Source organism: Molossus molossus, unplaced genomic scaffold, assembly GCF_014108415.1.
Source record: "Molossus molossus isolate mMolMol1 unplaced genomic scaffold, mMolMol1.p scaffold_m16_p_10, whole genome shotgun sequence".
Lineage (NCBI taxonomy): Eukaryota > Metazoa > Chordata > Mammalia > Chiroptera > Molossidae > Molossus > Molossus molossus.
In genome coordinates, this window is record NW_023425345.1 from 721,475 (window position 1) to 742,555 (window position 21,081).

At 52.4% G+C, this 21,081-nt stretch overlaps 1 protein-coding gene across 1 annotated transcript in view; it reads left to right on the forward strand.

Moving 5' to 3' along the window:
• EFCAB6 (EF-hand calcium binding domain 6) overlaps window positions 1-21,081 on the forward strand; it is a 201,718-nt gene that overhangs the window by 25,170 nt on the left and 155,467 nt on the right. The window contains exons 5-6 of the mRNA XM_036252660.1: window positions 10,979-11,115; window positions 14,817-14,929. Of these exons, the coding sequence (XP_036108553.1) occupies window positions 10,979-11,115; window positions 14,817-14,929 (250 nt within the window). The remainder of the gene's footprint in view (window positions 1-10,978; window positions 11,116-14,816; window positions 14,930-21,081) is intronic.

The window sequence follows — 21,081 nt, forward strand, 5'->3', positions numbered from 1 at the left end:
CGGTCACCCCGCATGACCGCACAGGTGTGGAGGGAGCCTTCCTGGTAATTCCCAGGCACTGTTCTGTCTCCGCGTACGCGTGGGCCTTTCGCGGGACCGGAGTCCTCACTTGCAGTGAGCTGCTGTGAGGTGGGCGCGTGTTTGCTTTGTTCGTCCATCTCGGGGTGGCTGGGAAGGGGGAGACTTCGAAGGAAGCTGTAGTAACAACCAGACAATAGTGGCTGCGTTGCCCAGGCCCTCCAGGTGCGTACTGCCAGATACTTTCAGGCCACACAACAGCACTTTACGGTGGGTGTGAGTGTCCCGCTGACATGAAGAACCCCAGTGACCAGGACTTGCCCAAGGCAGCTGGGCTCCAGGGTCCTCGCCCCACACCCCAGGCAGCCCTGATGTAACATCGACTTCCGATGGGCATTTGGGGAGTCTCCTCTACCCCTTGGGCACCCTGCCCTCACATTCTCCCCAGCTCCTCCTCCCTGCCTGCCGCAGGGCCCAGCTGAATCCGAGTGGTGGCCGCGTCCAAGGCCCAGGACCCAGGTCTTCGCCTTCTTCAGGACCCGAGGACCAGGCCCAGCCTCACCGTGTGCCGGGCTCGCTGCATTTTGGTCTTTTACTCTGTGTTTGGTCAGTCCCCAAGGTGGGCAAGGCGGGAGCGGGCGGAGAGGCTGGCACAGGGAGAGAATCGCATGTCGCCGCTTGAGGTGGGGCGAGTGCTGTTGTCACCCCGCCCGCCCGGGGAGTCAGCGAGAGGGCTCCTCCGGCCCGCAGGGGGCCCGGCGTGTGCCCTGCCCCCCCGCAGAAAGACTGTTCCTAAGTGAGGTCTAGACAACATAGAGAAGAATAAATAAGCACACCCGAAGCCCCAGGCTGTGTGCTCTGGCCTCGTCGCCACCCCACTTCCAGCCCGGGCGCCGTGATGCAGAGCCGCTGGCCCAGCCGGCCGTGGCGTGTGTCTGGGGCACCGCGCTCCAGCCTGGGCACTCCGTGGGTGCGGCCCGAGCGGAAGCAGTCAGTAAGGCAGAGTGCTGAGCTGCTTGGTGTGCGACATCCTCACGGAGAAAAGACAGAGGTGATGGGCAGGTTCATTTTCTTAAGTAGGTGGATTCTCCTATGGAAAAAAATGTACAAAATGATGGCTCGAGGAATAAAGAAACAGTTGCTGGAATCACAGCCGTTTCACGAACACGCCTCGCCGTCCTAACCCGCAGGAGCACGAGCGCGCGTGCCGGATGCCGTCTGTCTGCCGAGAGCGAGAGGACGGCGCCCGGCCCAGAGGAGGCCGTCGGCTCACGCGCTCTCGGCTGCTCGCCGTCCTCCTAATCCGCCGTTATCAGCTCTGCCCCGTGCTCTCCGTATTAATTGCCTCTGATAGCAGGTATTTGAACACATCTCCCCTTTCATCTGAGGGAAATATTAGCATATCGCCGCGCTGCTGGGACAGATTGCGTCTGAGGCTCTTCCTCCCGCAGGAAAGCCCATCAATCACAGCGCGCACGGTGATTAGCAGTGTCACAGCTCCGCGCGTCTGCGCCGCCGAAGACTGCCGCTTGCATTTGATCTGGAGAATTCCACCTGACAAACAGTCACTTGCCACTTTATAAAAAATTATAGTGAAAACACTTCTACTCCAGGACCTATTTTTGGTTGCTCTATTATTAATTTCCTAAAGGCTTCGTTGGGAGACTAAAGCAGAGATTCTGGTATATCAGAATTTGTCATTATTTCAGACCAAGTTTATTTATTTCTAAAAGAACATCTTCCTGTATGTGGCAAATCAGTGGTACACCTCAGATTGCAGGGTAAGTGTTCAAAGCCGCGTGGGGCAGGGGAACAGGCGCAGCCGCGGGCCGCCCGGCCGAGGGGCCGCTGAGCCAGGACCAGCTCTCGCCGCCTGAGTGACCCCGAGCACGACTCTCTCTGCACACTGTCTCCTCGGCTGTGGGATGGGGACAGTATTGCGAGGTCATGGTTGAGATTCTGTGTGAGAGTAAATATGAGAAGAACTTACCGTAATGCTGGGAGTTACTAAAAAAAGCCGGAGTTTGCATTTGGGGGAGATAAGATCTGTGCATTGTCCCGCGGACAGTTAAATGATAGTATGTGGTCATTCATGGTTTGAAGCTGCAGAGTGGAAGGGTAAGGGGGCTGCACGCTGGCGGCACCCAGTCACTCCGTCTGGGGCTCCAGACTCGCCGCTGTCAGCAGAGCACGTGGTGACTCCTGACTGTCCTCACCCCTCACCCACCCCCAAGAAGCCTGTCTCCCTTGCCCCCCCCCCCCCCGCCCCAGCTAGTCCACAGGCCCGCGTTCGCTGAGTCCTTCAGGCACAAACCCAGTCGAGCCTTGGCACCTGTCTGTCCCGTACGGGCCCCTCTCCCACATCCGGTCCCTCAGCAGGTCTTGCCTGTTGTGTCCTGAGCTCCATCCTGAACCCTTCCACCCTCTCCGTGCCCACCAGTGTCCTGCCCTGGGCTGCCCTCCTGGGTCCGCTCACCCCTTCCAACCCACGTTCCACACGACACCCAGAGTCACCTGTGCACAATGAGTAGACCTCAGGCTCCTCTGGGAAGAGGCCCGCGGCACTGGGTGCCTGGCTCACGGCGCTCGCCGACACAGAGCTTCCCAGCAGGTGTTTCTTGACTACACTGTCTAAAATTGTGTGTTTTCTGTAGCCCTTGGGAAATCCTGAGATGTTGCCTCCTGGGAGCAGGCGCCGTCTCTGGTTCACGGTTGTGACCTCGGTGCCTTGAGCGGATCCTGGCCCCTGCTAGGGACCCGGGGCTTGTTTCCCGGGCGAGTAAGCACAGTTCGGTGGGGAGGTTCACGGGAGCAGCAGGAGAAACTTCACGGGAAAGCGAGGAGGAGCTCAGCTGGCTGTGGGTGGCGCTTGGGCGAGGGCGGCTGGAGGGGCCAAGCGGGGCAGTTTTCGGGATTGCTGTCTGGCGTGCAGGGAGGCTGGAAGCGGGGCCGGGGCTGTGCGGCCGGGGCAGTGAGGAGACATCCCATGATGCCTCTGCAGAGTCTGTCTCTCAGGCGGGAGGGATAGAGCCGCTTTGAAAGGTAGGCTGGAGAAAAAGTGGAAGAGTTTGAGGATCGGGCAGTAACCCTCACGCACAGGGCAGGGGGGCTGGGAGGCGAAGCCTTTGTGCAAGGTGAGTGCCGCTCGCCGGCTCCTCCCACGTGTCCCCAAATTGAAAGTTTGTGTTTATGAGGTTCTGAATGTACTCTAATTTTTTCCTATCTGGTTTGGCTCGTCTCTACCAGCTGGTAAATAGGAAATGTTCACGGTGGGAAGCCAATACTCTGCAGAGTGTAAGCAGATGGAATCGATATAAAGTGACAAGTTAGACTGTGCTACTGAGAATACAGAGCCAAAACCAGGAACATAACAGCCGAGCCACTCACTCCGTTCCGGTTCGTTTGGTCCTGAATAGCTTCGTGTCTGCACAGCTGTGTTGTTCTTTGTCCCCCTCCCTCCCTTTCTTCTGGGTTGATAATGACAATTTCAAAGAAAAACTTTAATTAAAGATTTTATACGAAGTAGCCGAAAGCAGAATAATAAGGAAAATGAGCATTGGTGTGTTTATTGTAAGAGCACTCCTTTTTCCTGGTTTCATTTACAGGATTCACTCCTTACATGTAAAATGAATTTGAGTCCCGGCGGCAGGAAGGTACGTGGCGGCGGCGGTGGAAGCCGAACCTGCCACCCTGCCGGGGCCTCAGGCTCGGGCCGCAGGCAGCGGGTGGGGTGCCTCCCCTCCCCCTTCTGCCAGGAACCAGGGCAGAAAGGGTGGCACCGGGAGAGGACCGAAGGGAAGGCAGCGAGCACGCAGTTGTAGGCTGCAGTCACTGTGCAAGGCTGTGTTTGGCAGGAAGAAGCTACGCCCTCCTCGGGGAAGGGCCAGGCCCAGAGACCGAGTGTGCAGTCTGAGTTGGGATTCGGGGCCTCAGGGTGGACACATTAGTTAGGCCTTTTCTTACCTCCTTTAAAGTTGGGGTGGTCTTATTTATTTGGGGTCACAGCTTTCCTTTCTGGAGCTAAAAGTGCTATAAAAAGAATTTTAAACAAAGAACTATAGAGTAGTAATAACATCCCCTGTTAGCAGTTTATTGAGCCATCCAAACTCAGTGGGGTACAGATATGAGGCAGCTTGACTTTCCGCTTCGCACGGCCCTCAGGCAGACACTAGCAGATCTGCCTTCTCTGTCCCCTAAGGACGGACGTCTCAGGCAGGTCTCGTGGCTCCCGTCACATTTAGCACAGACGAGGCCAGCACGGGCTGGTCCGGTCTGCAACTCCGAGCTCAGCTCTGGCCGTGCGGCCACTCTTCCCCTCCTTCCAGTGTAAGGGTCCGTGATGGGGGCGTGGGGAAGGAAGCACGTCTGTCTCCCTTCACCGTGTCCTCGGTAGGCAGTATGGACAGGCTGCTCTCTTATAGGGCAATGGGGTGTGATCAGGTCAGTGCTCTGGGGGGCCTCCAAACTGTAGGCTTGCTGCTGAGGAGGGTCCACCTCCTCCTCAGCTGCCCGCGTCCCCTCCCTGACGAGCAGTCCCAGGGAGCAGGACAGCTCAAGCATTCTGTCTTTCTTGGTCTCCACTTACCCCATGGAAGATTGACATGTTCTGTCCATGCCAACAATGAGCATGCAGGCTGCCATCTGCTCTGTGTGTCCAGGAAGATGCAGAACAGATCACTAAGCCCACTGGGAAATGAGATGCCTGTTTGCCTCTGCACGTGCCCCTCCTGTCTATGCAAGGATGAACTTGGCTTACAAAAGCTTCTTCCCCTGAATACTGCAACCATCCATCCATTCATCCGTCCATATTTACCCATCATCCATCCATCCATCCATTTATCTGTCCATTGTCCATATTTACCCATCATCCATCTGTTTGTCTATTCATCATCCATCCACCAATCCATCCATCATCCATCCACTAATCTATCCATTCGTCCATCATCCATTCTTCCATTCACTCACCAATCCATCCGTCCATTCACTAATCATCTGTCCATCCATCTATCCACCTATTTACCAATCCATCTATCCATCCAATTATACATCCATCCATCCATCCATCCATCATCCATCCATCCATCCATCCACCAGTTCATCCATCCATCCATCAATCCATCCATCATCCATCCATCCATCCATCCATTCATCCATCCACCCACCAATCCATCCATCCATCCACCAGTTCATCCATCCATCCATCAATCCATCCATCATCCATCCATCCATCCATCCATCCATTCATCCATCCACCCACCAATCCATCCATCCATCCATCATCCATTCGTCCATTCACCAATCCATTCATCCACCATCTATCCACCCATCCACCCAACAAATATTCAGTGATACAGGCCCTGTTCTTGCCTCGAACTCCTGCCTACTGCGGATCTGCCCTACGAAGGCTCATGTTAACTTAGGCTGGGCCGTGGAGGGGCTGGAGGAGTTGGCTGGGAGTGGTGGGGGGGAGTGCTGGTTCAGCCACTTATGTTTCCTGATGTGGGCGTGTGGTCTCCTGGCTGTCTGATATCTGTCGCAGCCTTCGGTCCCATCAGCGGTCCTATCCCAGCACCGTTTACTGAGCATGTCCCCTGTGAGCACTGGCGCACGTGAGCTCATCGCCCTCCCCGCTGCCGATGCAGCGCCCGTACTCATCCCCATTTCACAGATGAGGAGACTGAGGCGAGGCCGTTGTTCCAGAGTTACCTGAATGCAGTGCAGAGCTGGGGTTCGAAGCCTCATTCAGAGCCCGTGCTGCTCGTGCACTGTCCTGTTCCCAGGAGTGGGAGCAGCTCCTGGCTCTGGATGGGCCGCCACAGGTCTGGCTCAGGGCACGGGGAAGGTGGCTCTGCTCGTGCACTGTCCTGTTCCCAGGAGTGGGAGCAGCTCCTAGGCCTGGATGGGCCGCCACAGGTCTGGCTCAGGGCACAGGGAAGGTGGCTCTGCTCGTGCACTGTCCTGTTCCCAGGAGTGGGAGCAGCTCCTAGGCCTGGATGGGCCGCCACAGGTCTGGCTCAGGGCACGGGGAAGGTGGCTCTGCTCGTGCACTGTCCTGTTCCCAGGAGTGGGAGCAGCTCCTGGCCCTGGATGGGCCGCCACAGGTCTGGCTCAGGGCGCAGGGAAGGTGGTTGGCAGAGAGCCTCAGGCCCATTTCCTGGCTCCTGAGTCTTAAAGTCACACCTAACTGTTCTTGTGGTTTTCTTTTTAAATCCTCAGTGCTCCTTGTGCTTGTGCACAGAAAGCCCTCTGACCCTTCTCTCTCAGATGGGAGTGGGGGGGGGGGGCGCTGGTAGAGTGGGGCGGGGTCATGAACAGGTTTGGAAAGGTAGTGAATTATTTCATTTTTACAGACTCGACGTTCTGTCCACTTCCTCAACTCTGCCCTTGTAGGGGAGCAACCAGAGACAATATGTAAATAGGGGTGTTGATGGGTGCCAATAAAATTTACTTAGGATCCTGAAATGTGAAATTCACATAACTTTCCCATGTCACAACATATCATCCATTTGGTTTTCTCCAGCTACTTAAAAATGTAAAAACTATTCATCGCTTGCAGGCGCACACAGCAGGCAGCAGGCGCCAGTCCGCCGCGCCCGGAGCGCAGAACAGGGAGTCGGCCCTCCGCAGGCAATGAGGCCAGGCTCGGAGGGCGCCCTTTCTCGGCCCGGCTCTGGGCAGTCGCAGGCAAGGCCACATTTTCTCCTCTGAGAAGCTGGATGTGGAGGGAGGAGCAGGAGACAGCGGCCCTTCTTTGTTAACCGTGCCCCGTTTCCCCCCTCGTGCATCTGCCCTTCCGAGCACCCCTCCCACACAGCAGTGGGATTTGGAGGACAGGAATGGAGCACCCAGCGAGCAGAGACCAGAGAGAGGGGCTCCTCCTGCGGGGGAGGAGCTGGGTACCGGTTTCAGGCAGGACCACACGGAGATGTCACCATGGAAGTCAGGGAGCCAGTGCCTAGATGGAAGCGGAGTGAGGAAAGCCACGGAGGAGGCACCGGCTCCTGCCCAGAGGGCCAGCGGCAGGGCCAGCTGGGGGTCTGGGTACAGACACGCGTGTGCCGATATGGCTGAGCACCACTCTGAGGACACAGCGGCAAACAGAGCCCATCCCCTTCTGTGGAGGAAGAAACTGAGCAGATGCAGAAAGGAAGATGAGCTGTCCAGGTGCAGGTGCAGGTGAAGAAGAAGTGAAGTGAGGGGTCACGAAGGGATGGGGTGTGCTTTGGTGCAGACCAGAGGACAGCCTCTGGGAGCAGGAGGCATGTGACTGAGACCCAGGGAGGGCTGGGGGGCCGTCCAGCAGAAGAGACATCATCTTGGTGGATGAGCGCACTCTGTCTGTGTGAGAAAGAACAATGAGCCAGCCCTGGCTGGTGTGCTCAGTGGTTAGAGCATTGGCCCATGCACTGAAGGGTCTCAGGTTTGATTCAGGTTCGATTCTGGTCAAGGGCACATGCCTGGGTTGCAGGTTTGATCCCCAGTTCCGTCGGGACGCATGAGAGAGGCAACCAATTGATGTGTGTGTCTTTTTTTTTTTAATCCTCACCCAAGGACATTTTTACATTTATCTTCAGATAGAACGGGAGGGGGGGGGTGGGAAGCGAGAGAGATAGAAACATTGATGTGAGAGAGACACATCGAGTGGTTGCCACCCACACGACCCCAACCGGGGCCGGGGACAAACTGCCACCGAGGTACATGCCCTTAGCGGGAACTGAACCTGGGCCTCTGGTCCGCAGGACGACGCTCTAACCGCTGAGCCAAACTGGCCAGGGCTGATGTGTCTCTCTTACATCTATGTTTCTCTCCCTCTCTCTTTCTCCCCACTCCCTTCCTCCCTTCCATTCTCTGGAAAAAAAAAAAAAAAGCAATGGAAAAAATATCCTCTGGTGAGGATTAACCCCTCTCCCCCAAAACAAAGAATAAGGAGCTGGAGCCGGAGCAGGAGGAGGAGGGGAGAGAGGGAGGCGTGAGGTTGACAGCTTATCTAGGGCTTGCAGGCAGGGTGAGGACGTTCCCGCAGTGCTTATGGATGGAGCTCATTCGGGAAGGCTGGGGCGGGGCCGTGGGGGAGGCGGCAGTCGGAGCTGGGGTGGGGGCGGCGTAGTGCGGGCTGGTCCCAGTCACACTGAAATGGCAAACACCTAGCTGGCCTGGAAGGGCGCAGATGCTGCCCACGCCATCCCCGTTGTTCTCCTTGCCCTTCCCCCTGCTGCCCTCTTCCCCCTGTCCCGGGCACCAGGGAAACGGAGAGGGGCCGGGCATGGTCACCGTGATCCCCGCCACGTTAGGCCTTTATACCCTTTGCTTCCCTCCCAGCCTGCACGGGACAAGCCGTGCACACCACGGCCCTAACTCGGTTGCCTTTGATAAGCCTCACCATCTGCAGCTCAGTTCAGATCTTGCCAAGCTTCAGTCTGACAAATGATAAGAAGCGTGGAGACACAGCTCTGGTGGGTAGGAGTTCTGCGCCAGCCTGGCTGCTCCCCGGCGCTCCACGCCCGGGATCCATATGGGTTGCTTGGGGTTTTAAAAAAGCACATCGCCGCATGTCCTCTGTCTCACCAGAGAGAGGAGCCGGGATCTGGCCGCGGACCAGGTGCCGAGGTCCTCATTTGGCCGTGGGACACGTGCTCTCCGTGGCCAGGCTGTGCTGTCGGAGGACGCCAAGGAGCTGAGGGTGACATCCCCCCAGCCTGCGGCCTCGCTCTCCCTCACCTGTAGCCCCCGTTTTGAACCTGGTCCTTAGACGGGCGGGATGTGTGTGGAACTCAGCACAGGGCCGCGCACGGACCGCCATTCAGTGAGTGTTGTGCAGTGAGCGTGTTGCCGCGTCCGGGACCGGCCCTTGGAACCGAGCCCAGAGTGTGGCTTTCCCCAGGGCGGTGAGGGGAGCGGGGAGCAGAACTGCCCTCAGGAAGCAGACGTTCCAGGCGGTGGGGGGACGGGCAGCAAAGACAAGCGTGTGCTCGCTGGTGAGGAGGACTTTGAAGATGAGTGTGTTGGGGCGGGGTCCTTCCGTAGGCATGCGCTCAGGGAGGCCATTGTGATAAGGTGACATTTGGGCCAAGGTGAAGTGGAGAGCAGCCGGCGGCTCCCTGGGGCAGAAGGTTCCAGGCGGAACAGCACATGCAAACGCTTGCCGGCAGGAGGACCTGGCCCTTGGGAGGAGCAGCAGCCCAGTGTGGCCGGAAAGCGGGGGGCAGACAGGTGCGGGGAGCAGGGGGAGCTGCCGGCAGCCAGTCTGCCAGGCCTCGTGGGTCACAGCAAGACCTGACCTCACCCTGAATGGGATGGGGCCTCGGAGGCTGGGAGGGGGCGACAGGCTGGATTCTGCAGACATCTTGACGGGAGGCCGCGAGGCTCCCCTGACGGAGTGGGCGAGGGATGTGGGAAGGCGAGGGCTCGGTGGAGTGGACCCGCCGTGTCTGGGGTGGGAAGGCTGAGGGGGGAGCAGCTGGGTTTGGTAAACCTGGGACGTCTCTTAGGCTCTCAAGGACGTCACTAGGCAGTTGGGCTCAGAGCAGAGGTCAGGGCTGGAGACAACTTGAGAGCCACCAGCTGATCATCAAGCCACAGGGCTGGACTAGTGGGAGTAAGTGTGGAGACTAGGGGACTGGGACCTCAGCTGCCCCAGAGCCAGGGGTTGGGAGAGGGAGGGGCCGGGCAGCTCAGTGGTTCCTCGGGCATGAGCAAGACAGCCACCCAGGAGAGGGCTGCCGAGTGGTTTGTGCCTGGATTTCGTCAGCCCAGGACTGATGGGGAAGCACCGTCAGAGTCAGCGATGAAAAGGGAACAAACCGTTCATCTTGGAGTTTTCCCTAAACTCCTAGAAGTTCACTCATTTTCCTCAGACTCTGGGCGGCACTGGGTCTGGTCTAGTACAGATGGTGGAATCGGACTGTCCAGGGTCCAGCCCTCATGGCCGCTCACCGCTCTTCCTCCACAGTCCTGACCTCCCTCCCGTCCGGCTGGGCAGAATCCCTCCTGTCCTCCCCCAGATTTCGAGGTCAATCCATGTCCTAGCCCAGAGGCCGCCTCCTGCAGGAAGCCCCCCAGATGGCGCTGGCTAGAAGTGCTTGTTCTCTGGGAGGGCCCGCAGGTCCTCACTTGTCTCTGCTGTCTGGCTCTTGTTCCCGTGGCCCACTGGTCAGCTTTCACTTCCGCGCCCTCTCTCCCCCCTGGGAGGTGTGGCTAAGGGTTGGCTTGAGTTCGAATTCCAGCATCATCAGCGTCCAGCCAGGTGATGTTGGGATGTTGGGTGGCTCATGTAGCCTCCCCAAACCTCAGTTTTATCTAAAAATGGGATAACGATCCCACTGCCTTCAGTGAGTTGGTCGCATGGCTCTGTGCTGGGCTCGTGGGGAGCCCGACAGGTGCTCCTTCCCTCTAAATGCGAGTGGCTCAGGGCAGGTGCGCAGCTTGGCCCGTCTCCACGGACCTGTGCAGACGCACGGCGTGCGCCCAGTAGCGCTCACTCGCTGAACTCGGAGAAGAGTCTATCCAACTTGGCTCCAGTGTCTTAAAAATTCAGAGGGGTTGAAATACACAGTCATATTTTTCATTTAGTTCCTAGTAAAACAGTTTTCACGTGGCTATGAAAAATAAAGACAAGTTCAGGTGTGCAAAACTAGTGTTTAAGTAGCAGTTAACAAAAAGGACTTTCTTGTAAGTCTTAAAAGGGAATGGATTGTGCCTGAGACTTACTGCTTTACATCAGAAAAAGGTTTTTTTTTTAAACGTACTAAGAACATTTACAGAGAAAATTGCCTTGAAAACATTCAATAAATGTAAAGTGTTCTCTTCTTCCATCGACATTTCATTTTGCAGTACCTACGACTGAATCTTTGAAAACATTTTATTTTACAAGAAGCATTTAAAAACGTTCGCATTTCTTTGTTACCATTTTGGTTTTCAGCATTGGATCTTTTGACTTTTCCTAAATCACTTTTACACACAGATTTTAAAAAACATGAAAAGTGTTATCAGCGCCCTCAAGCTCATGGACGTTAACAAGACTGGGCGGGTCCAGCCGCGTGAGCTGAGGCGGGTCCTGGAGACCTTCTGTGTGCAGATGAGGGACGAGGAGTACCGACGGTAAGGAGACGCAGGGGCTGGGAGATTGCTCCGTAGACCTGGAACCATTTTCCAAATGGGACCTGTCGGGGTCTCCGGAGCCACACGCTTCACTCCGTCCCTCCTCCATCTCCACTCTTCTCAAAAGGCGCGCGCGCTCGTCATTTCTCTCTCGTTCCGAAGCCTCCACGGACTCTCAGGAGTGAGAGCTGATGGTTCGAATTCCTTACACACCCTCGGGTGGGAGTCATCTGGCCCGCAGCCTCCACACACCCCGAGGAAAGCCATCCATCGTGGTTGCCTCGCCCTCGGGTTGGCACCACGCCCCCCATCCCTGTGTTTCCAGCAAACAGTTGACTTTCACTCAAAGCCCGGGGTGAGGAGGAGAGTGAGTTAATGTGCTCCCCCCTGGCGCTCCATCCTGATGCAGAACTGAGACTTCAGCCCCTTTGAGGGCTGCTCCTGCCGAGGTTGGGGCGCAGCAGCAGGAGACCTTAGGTGACGGAGCGCTGGGGCCCTGGGCGTTGGATCACCGCCGCCACGTGCTCCTGACTCGAGGCCAGTGAGTGGGAGCTGGCATGGGCGATCTTCTGAGCCCCCAGTAAACTCCAGGTCATTTAGGAGCCACGTGTTTGGCTTCAGTGGCTACTTGAGTCTTGAGTGGAAGCCACGGAGGGTCCACGTTTAACCTTATGCACATGGTGCTCAGCCAGGTGGCACCGTCTCTCCTGCCTTCCCCCCCTTGGTGAGTACCCCCCACGCCATGAACGGAAGCCCTAGGAGCTTGCCCAGAGACGGAGAGTTTCGCGGCGCACTGCGGGTGAAGTCGCCATGAAAACCGTGTGCTGTGTCCCTCGCACATTATTAAAGACACGTTGCGGCCTCTGTAGGGAGCAGAGGCCTTCGCTCCTTAGCAAGGAAGTCGGGAGCGTCCGCGACGGCCTCGGGCACCGCAGGGTCTGAAAAGCAAGGACACATTGAAAAAATGGATAGTTCCTAGTCTTTTGAATAATTTCTTTTTTCCTCTTTATCACCCACCTCAGAATATAAAAGCCATAATAGATGTTTTAATTTTTACATCTTTCCGGCTGGGAAAGTGTCCAGAATAAGATCCAAACAAAACAAATTAAATAATTTTGTGCATGCAATTATAGAACAGAAGCAACACTTTTAAAACCGGCAATCAAAAACCAGAACTGTTTTATTTGACAATAAACCTTGCGTTTGGCACCGCAGTCTCCAACCTAGTAAATCTATAAAAAATGTTACTGTCTGCTTCCCCATCTCATAAGTATTGAATAATAAAGAACGCCACACATTTTCAGTTGAGTATTTTTTTCAGCCTCGGAAACAATGCTGTTTCCTGATAAGGCGGGAGGAGCGCGATGGGATTGCTCGCCTTCAGCGCGAGCCGAGACCATCAAAGGGCTGCTGCCGTCCGTCCACGCTTCCCCTTGAAGCTCAGGCGGGCTCGCTCCTTGAGGAGCCGCCTCAGTGTTAACTTTGCCTTTTTAGTTTCTGAGCAGAAAACACAATGCATTTTTGAATCCTCTTTTTTTTTTTTTTTTTTAAATGTAACAGCTTCTGTTTCATGTCAGCCTTCAGTGCTCGGCGTGGTAGGAACGGCTGGGCTTTGAAGTCAGGCCCCTGGGGTCAGCCCTGTGCTCTGCCCTCCCGAGTCCTCAGGCCTGGCAGGCCCCCGGGCCTCTCTGAGACTCAGTTTCCTCTGAAAGAAATGGAGACCGAGGAGCCCCCCTCGCAGGGCTGGCGGGAAGATCCCACGTAACGTACCGAGCGTGCCCGTGACGCCAGGCACATGCCGTCGGCTCGATGCGCAGACGGTCCCGTAGCCTGTTGGTTTCACCAGCGGCCTTTACTCCTTGGTGAACAGCTCTCCGGAGGCGGCAGAGTCTCATCTTCCTGCGTAACCAGGAGGCAGAAAGATTGCCGCCAGGTCTTATACTTAGTCAGACCGTCCTAGACCCACTGGGCTTGCTTCCTGCGCTCCCCTCTCTCACCACCCTCCCTCCCCTTCACGGCCTTGCAGGCCAAAGTCCTTGATCTGGGTTAGATGATTCGTGAGCAGCCTGAAAAACGGACTCCCTGCCTCCTTCCCTGGAGGTCAGTCTGCTGCCCAGCGGCTGAGTGAAGCCCAAGGTCCAGTTCTAGCTGGTGAACCTGGAGAGGTTGGTGGGTCAATGGGCGTCTTTCCCTTTGCCCCTGAAGCCGGCCTTCCCGAGTGACGGACGTGCCTGAGGGTGTCCGTGGACGTGTGAGTTCAGGTCCCCGGGAACACAGCCTTGGGGGGGGCATCTTAGGAATGGTTCCGTCTCCTAGGCCTTTATTCTTGTGAACAAAAGCCCATGGAGATTCTGCATGCGTGGGCGGGACCGAGGCTCGTTCCTGAAGTGCCATCCGTAGGAGCTGTCACCGTGGGTTCTGTCTGTCCGAGCTCAGGGACGATGAGCGGGCATGAGGAAGGGTCAGGGTTCTCAGCGGGCAAGTACAGTTTGAGGGATTGCTGACTCGCAGCAAACAGGAAAGCTGGCGACGAGGCTTTGGTCCGCATCCCAACGTTCCTGCAGCAGCCAACGCTGTCCAGAGGTCGGCGACACAAGGAGGACGTTAGGGGCCCTCCTGGCTCCTCCAGCTTACAGCCTCTGTGCCCGAGACAGGCACTGGGTGGGAGGGAGCTGCTCGGGGAGTTCAGTGCTAACCTCTGGCAGCTATCATATCTCAAGATAATTTTTCTTACTAGAACAATAGGCAAGATTCATCGCAGTGGAAGAAAGGTGTGCGTTGACATGAACACATGACATTACTCTTTGTTAAATTTGGAAAACAGGAAAATAACAAATACTTTAAGTGATAATTACTAAATTTTTAGAAAGCAGCATGAAATCAGATAATTATAGAAGCCAACACATATGGAGGTGATGTAACCAAACATTTAAAAACTGTCATTTAAAAAAATAAATGTAATAATGCAGAAATTGTCTAGAAAAGCATGGATCAGGTGGCAGGTTTGAATAACTGGAAAAACAAATCCCGAACATCCCCTCTATCTTAACTTACAATAAAGAGTATCTCAGTATATTTCAGGAGAAACACTGATTGTGCTTACAGACTCTCTATAGAAATCGTAGCATGTGCCCAGAAAAGTCCCCCCGCCTGCGACAGTGACTGCTGGGTGTGTCATCCTGGGCCCCAGTTTCTCTGCAGAAAGGAGATGCTTGGTCAAAACAGTGGGCTATGTTCTGCCCTCCACCTAGCTCTAGGTTTCTCTTGATTATTGACATTTTAACCAGAGAAACTGTCTCGTGGCCCAGCCCCATTCCCCCCAGTTATTAAAGGGAAGTGGGGCTCACCTTTGCTATGAGTGCAGAGCTGGCTCCCCTGTGGCGTACGGCCTGGCCGCCCCTCCTGCCAGAGAAGGGCCACCCTGAGGGGCACTGGGCAGGGCCTGTCCTTAGCCGGCCCGAGGCGTTCCTGTCCCATGGACTCCGTAAGCACCCACACACAGACAGAGTGAAGGGATCTCCTCAGAGGTATCTGCATTTCTAGAAAAAGGGTAACATTTCCTACTTTTAATTCCAGCTCTAGCCAGAAACACATTAAAATGACCACCAACCCCAATGTCAAGGATACCTTAGTAACAAACTTTCTTCACTTTTCATCTCTGTCTCATGATTTCTGATCACTAAAGAAGATTTCTGTTTCAGGTTTGCAGAACACTACAACATTAATAAAGATACTGCAGTGGATTATTACGCCTTTTTGAAGAACTTCAGTATAAATAATAACTTAAACTTTACGAATTGTATGGGAAATCAAGGTATGTATTTTTTTTAAATGTTTTTATTGATTCTTTTAGAGAGAGAGGAAAGGAGAGAAACATTGATTGGCTGCCTCCTGCACGCCCCCTACTGGGGATCAAGCCTGCAACCTGGGCACGTGCCCTGACTGGGAATCAAACCCGGACCTCTCAGTCCATGGGACAGTGTTCAGTCCACTGAGCCACACCAGCCAGGCAAGGTACAAATGTTTTTAAGTACGTGGCTGAAGATTTCAGTAGCGTTTGGCAGGGTAATTTCTCTTCTGTGGACCTGTCCTGAGGAAATAGTGCCAAACACGGAAAGTGCGTAACCCCAGAGAAGTTGATAACGTGAATGTCCAACTAGAGGAAGCGGATGAGTGAGGCACAGCGCATCTGCGTGGCACAGGGGCAGCCACGAGCCGTGGTTTCCACGAGGTCACGGTCACGGGGAGAGTGTACCAGCAAATGGTGGGAAAGAAATGCCGAAGTCAGATCGTCTTTAAGTGATCGTCTCTGGGTGCTGTTTGGTTCTTTCTGCTGCTTCCATATTTTCAAAAGTTTTCGATAATGGACATGTTATTCCTGTAAAGATGGGGAAAATCTTGCCGTAGAAGCGCAGATAGTTGAGTGGTTTATATAGCTATGTTGGACAGGTACCAGGCTTACGATCTCCAGAAGGAGAAGTTTTCCTTCCTTATCCCAGCTGAGCCAGCATAGCGCCCAGAGGGCCCCCCGCTGCAGGGCTCTGCAGGGCTGGGGGCGGCCACTGGCAAGTCTCCTGGGCAGCCCTCTGGGCGTCTGAGGCCGGTGGTTTCTTGCCGGAGTTGACCACCTGTTACCGGCTTCTTCAAGGCGGGTTGCGCCATCTGGTTTCAGCCTAATTCAGCACAGCAGATACACACCGAGCACCCTCTGATTCTCAGACCCGCCTCGCCAGCAAGCTTAAAAATGACAGCGGTCAGATTTCAGCGCGGTCTCCCTGACCGGGAGAGCTTCCGGCAGGCTCTAGGACTCTCCGTTTAAAGCCTCCCGAGTGTAGGGATTTCTAGGCAAGGAATCTTCCAAGGACCCTTCGTCCCTTACATTTTGTTAGTTCATGTGCAAGTCTGTGCCACTAGGCCCTTCACTGGGTACACAACCAAGCTGTAGGCTCTGTCTTTAAGGGTGTGTGTGTATTAATATAGGGCAGGTATATTATGTATATTACATACATGTTAAACATATATTGTAATATATATAATATATATGGCAGGTGAGATCAAATAAGTCACATGAAAAGTAAGCCCTGGCTGGTTTGGCTCAGCTGTTTGAGCATTGGCATGTGTACTAAAGGGTTGTGGGTTCGATTCTGGTCAAGGGCATGTACCTGGGTCGCAGGTTCAACCCCCAGTTCGGGTCATGCCGGAGGCAACCAATCGATGAGACGCTCTCTCATGGATGTTCCTCGGTCCCTCCCTCCCACTCTATCTAAAAAAATCAATGGAAAAATATCCTCAGGTGAGGATTAATAATAATAATAATAATAAAAAGCAACTATTGTGCTCTGTGTAGATACTTTATAAACTTTAATTTTTATTTCTCTCAATAGCTTTATGAGGTGGGTTTTGTGATCCCAACTTCAGGCGGGAAAACTTGGGCTTGGGGGCTCAGTGACTCCCAGGTCACATAGCGAGCTCGTGGTGGGGTCCAGCTGAACTGTTCGCTCCAAAGTTCAAGCCCGAGAGAACGGGGGCCACGGGCCTTCCCGGGGGGAGGAGGGCCACGCTGGGAGGCATTTCTGCAGGACGAGGGCTCATGGTACATGTGACCAACACGGAGGGAACAGCATTCCAGCCAAGGCCGAGGGCAGTGGGCAGGTGTGTCTGAAACACAGGCCCTGCAGTTAGCTCAAGTGAGAGATCGGCTGGTATGTAGCCTGGCTGGGGAGGGTCTTCACCACAGACAAGTGCATACACCTGTTTGATCACCGTCATCGTCAGCCCCAGTTAATGAACATTCGGTCCACGCCAGGCCCTGGGCTCGGTTCGCGTTCAGTGCAGCCGTGGGAGGCGGGCCCGGGTCAGAGCAGTGCAGAGAGGTAAGCGACCAAACCAGTCCTGCCACCCAGGGCAAGATGACCGCTGCCAGCGCTAACCGGGCATCTTCCGTGCCGGTCTGTGCCCGGGGCAGACAGACAGAAAGGCATTCGTGAAGTGGGTTCCCATATACGCCATCTCGTGTAAGTTTTTTTTTTATTTTTACTTGAGTATATCAGAAGAATAGACATTGAAATGGAACTGAGGAAAATGGTGAATATATCTTTTCTTGGCTGCACGTCATGTCCATGGGTCACATTTACCCTTCCGCAGGTCACAGACTTGGATGCATTGTTTCCTAGTACTGAGTCTGCCTGATTTTCTCCCCGGTTGTAACTCGTTAACCCAAAGAATTATTTATCCCTCAGTTTTACTGGTATGACTAGGATATACCTTGGTGTGAGCTTTTTGTATCAGTTTTCCAATCTGCAAGTTTAATTTTTCTTTATGTTGAGTTTTTTTTGTTTTGTTTTTTTGTTTTTGCAATAATATTATGTATCTTTGAATATATTATGATCCATTTTTCAGATTTTTAACATCAGTGACACAAATTATCCCTATGTTGTTGGATTGTCTTTGTCTTCTATATCGATTAAATTCTTTCAATGCACTTTATTCTCTCTTTTCCCTCTGTGTTCACAGAGATCACCTTAGCTCTTTCATCCAGACCCCTAATTTGATTTTTTAAAAACTTTTTTTGCTTCTTTATTGATTTTAGAGAGAGAAGAAGGGAGAGGGAGAGAGATAGAAACATCGATGAGAGAGAACATCAACTGACCACCTCCTGCATGCCCCCACTGGGGATCAGGCCCACGACCTGGGCATGTGTCCTGACCGGGAATCGAACCGGCGACCTCTGGGTGCATGGGTCGACGCTCAACCACTGAGCCACACCAGTCGGGCCCCTAATTTGATTTTCACCGAGGTGTATTCTATTCTTTGCTGTGTCTACTTTATTCTATAATGGTGTTTCCTTTGGTCTACTGTATTAATTTTCGTTTCATTTTATTGTTTCATTAACTTCTTTTACTGAATTCATGTTCTTGTTAAGATGTTCTATGAAGTAATTTTGTACATTGAGTTACGTTTTTCCCAAAACGGGATCTTTGCCTTTTTGCGTTACGTCCCCTCCTTCCTTCTCTGTCCACCTACCTCTTCCCCTGGCGTTTTTTCCCATAGAGTTTGCATAATCTCAAGAAATTTGGATAAACTGAGCATTTTATTGCATTATACATTTTTAATTAACCAGAATCTACCTTTAAATAATGTTATACGGATTCACATAAAGTGTAAGGACTTTACAACAGTGTTTTCCCAATTCTCTCCTGTTCCTTGTTATATTTCTGACATACATCATATTTTACATATCATACACTATAAACATAATACATTGCTACAACTTCTGTTTTTCAGCTAGATTTCCTATGTGTTCATTCATTATGAGTATATATTTTCTTTTACATTCTCAAACACTGGTTGTAAAATTTTAAATGCTTTAAACATTTTTTATCTGCTAATTTCAACATTTAGATAATCTCAAGTTTGGTTTTTATTGATTATCTTTTTTTTTTTTTTTTTTTTTTTAATAAGGATCACAGCCTCTTGGTTTTTTCCCACCTATGTCTGGTCATTTTGGAATTTCTCCTAGATATAGTAAATTTTGCATTGTTGAGACTAGGTGTTCTGTTATGTTCCTCTGAGGAATTTTTGTTTTTAGCAGCCATTTTACTTGGCTACATTCAAACTCTAATCTTTGTCTTCCCCGAGGGGGTTCACTAACACCTGAACTCTTTGTTCTGCTATTGTTGCCTGACCTGGGACCTGGGCTTTCCTGTCTGCTTAGCACAGTTGCCGTCCTGGGGTTAGCCAGAGATTTTGGCGGAGTACAGTCAGACGTCTGAGAGCCTCCTCTGTGTTTTTCCTGGGCGTTCCCTCATACTTTCCGACACTGTGGGAGTCCTAATGCTGCTTCCTGGTTCAAAACCCAGTAGGACCCCGGGTTTGTATCCAAATCCAGCCGCCTTGCATGGTTCCAACTGCAGCCTGCCCTCGGGCACAAGGGCAAAGAGCAAGACGCTCAAGGAGAGTCATTCCGCATTTCCCAGTGCCAACTCCAGTTCACGCCAGCAGCTCTCCCTTGCCTTTGGATGCTTCTTTGTTTGTGTTTTGGCCAGAGTTTATCATTGTTTTCTGCTGGTGGGTTGGTTCAATAGGAGCCAACCTACCATAATTGGAAGCAAGCCTTTCTGGCTGCCCATGTTAAGTTTCTCTTTGCTTCAGTTTCCTGCCGGTAATTTTTTTTTTTTTTTTTTGCTAGTTTTTACTTTCTTTTTCTTTTTCAGAAGGTAAGTTCTATAATACAATTTCTTTCTTTTTTTATTTATTTTTTTATTTTAAATCTTTATTGTTGTATGTATTACAGATGTTCCTCATTTTTCCCCCATTAACCCCCTTCTCCCCTGTCCTCCCCCCTCCCACCTTTTCCCACACTATTGTCTGTGTCCATTGGTTATGCATATAAGTTCTTTGGTTTATTTCTTCCCACCCCCCAATCCCCTTCCCTTTGAGGTTTGTCAGTCTAGCAATGAATTTGTACTTCTTAATTCCTTCACCTTTTTCACCCATTCCCCCAACCCCCCTCCCATCTGGCAACCAACAAAATGTTCTCTGTATCTATGAGAATGTTTCTGTTCTGCCTGTTCATTTTGTTTGTAGATTCCATTGTCGATAGATATGTATTCATTGCCATTTTGTTTGTTCATATATTTTATCTTTTTCTTCAAAAAGATCCTTCATCATTTCATATAATAACGGTTTGGTGGTGATGAACTCCTTTAACTTTTTCTTGTTTGGGAAAATCTTTATATGGCCATGGATTCTAAATGACAGCTTTGCAGGAAAGAGTAATCTTGGTTGTAGGGTCTTGCTTTTCATCACTCTGAATATTTCTTGCCACTCCCTTCTGGCCTGCAAAGTTTCTTTTGAGAAATCAACTGACAGTCTTATGGGAACTCCCTTGTAGGTAACTAACTGCTTTTCTCTTGCTGCTTTTAAGATACTCTCTTTGTCTTGAACCTTTTGCATTTTGATGATGATGTGTCTTGGTGTGGGCCTCTTGGGGTTCATCTTGTTTGAGACTGTCTGTGCTTTCTGGACTTGTATGTCTGTTTCCTTCACCAAGTTAGATTGTTCTCTCTCTTCTCCTTCTGGCACCCCCAAGATGCAAATGTTGGCATGCTTGAAGTTGTCCCAGAGGCTCCTTACACTATCCTCATTTTTTTGGGATCCTTTTTCTTTTTGCTGTTCTGATTGGGCGTTTTTTGCTTCTTTATATTCCAAATCAATGGTTTGCTTCTTGGATTTACGTACTCTACTATTGAATCTGTGTAAATTATTCTTTATTTCAGTTAATGCCTCCTTCGTTTCTAACTGTGCATCCATCATTTCTGCCTGGCCCTTTTTTATGCTCTTGAGGCCCTCACTAAACTAGTTCACTGAGCATCCTTAGAAGCAGTATTTTGAACTCAGCATCTGTTAGGTTGTTTATCTCCATTTTGCTTAGTTCTTTTCTGGGGGTTTTGTTCTGTTCTTTCATTTGGGACCTGTTTCTTTGTCTCCTCATTTTGGCTGCCTCCCTATGTTTGTTTCTGTGTATTACTTAACGAGCAGTATGGGGCTATCTGAGACCAGATGCTGCTTGTTTGAAAGAATTTAGCAACACCTGAAGCAGGATCCAAGCCAGGCCAATTCTATGGTTAAGCAACTGGCAACAGCTTGGGTGGGCCTGAAATTTGGGTGGGGCGGGGCCTCAGGGAGTCACCAGGGCGGGGCAACCAGTGTGAGCCAGGTTGCTGGAGTCCCAGATATGCTGGCTGTCTGCGGCCCCAGGGAAGGGCTCACCAAAGGAACAAAGGCCTCTGACAGCACATTTGTCCCAGAGAAAGCCCCCTCTCCAGCCCTCGCTCCAATGCCAAACAGTTCAGTTCTTCTCTGTATGTCTCTGGCGCCCCTCGAGCAGCCTCCCCTCCAAGCTTAGAGGGAGCGAGTCCGATAAGTCCATGTGCGGGCCCTTTAAGGAGCTGCCTAGGGCTCCAG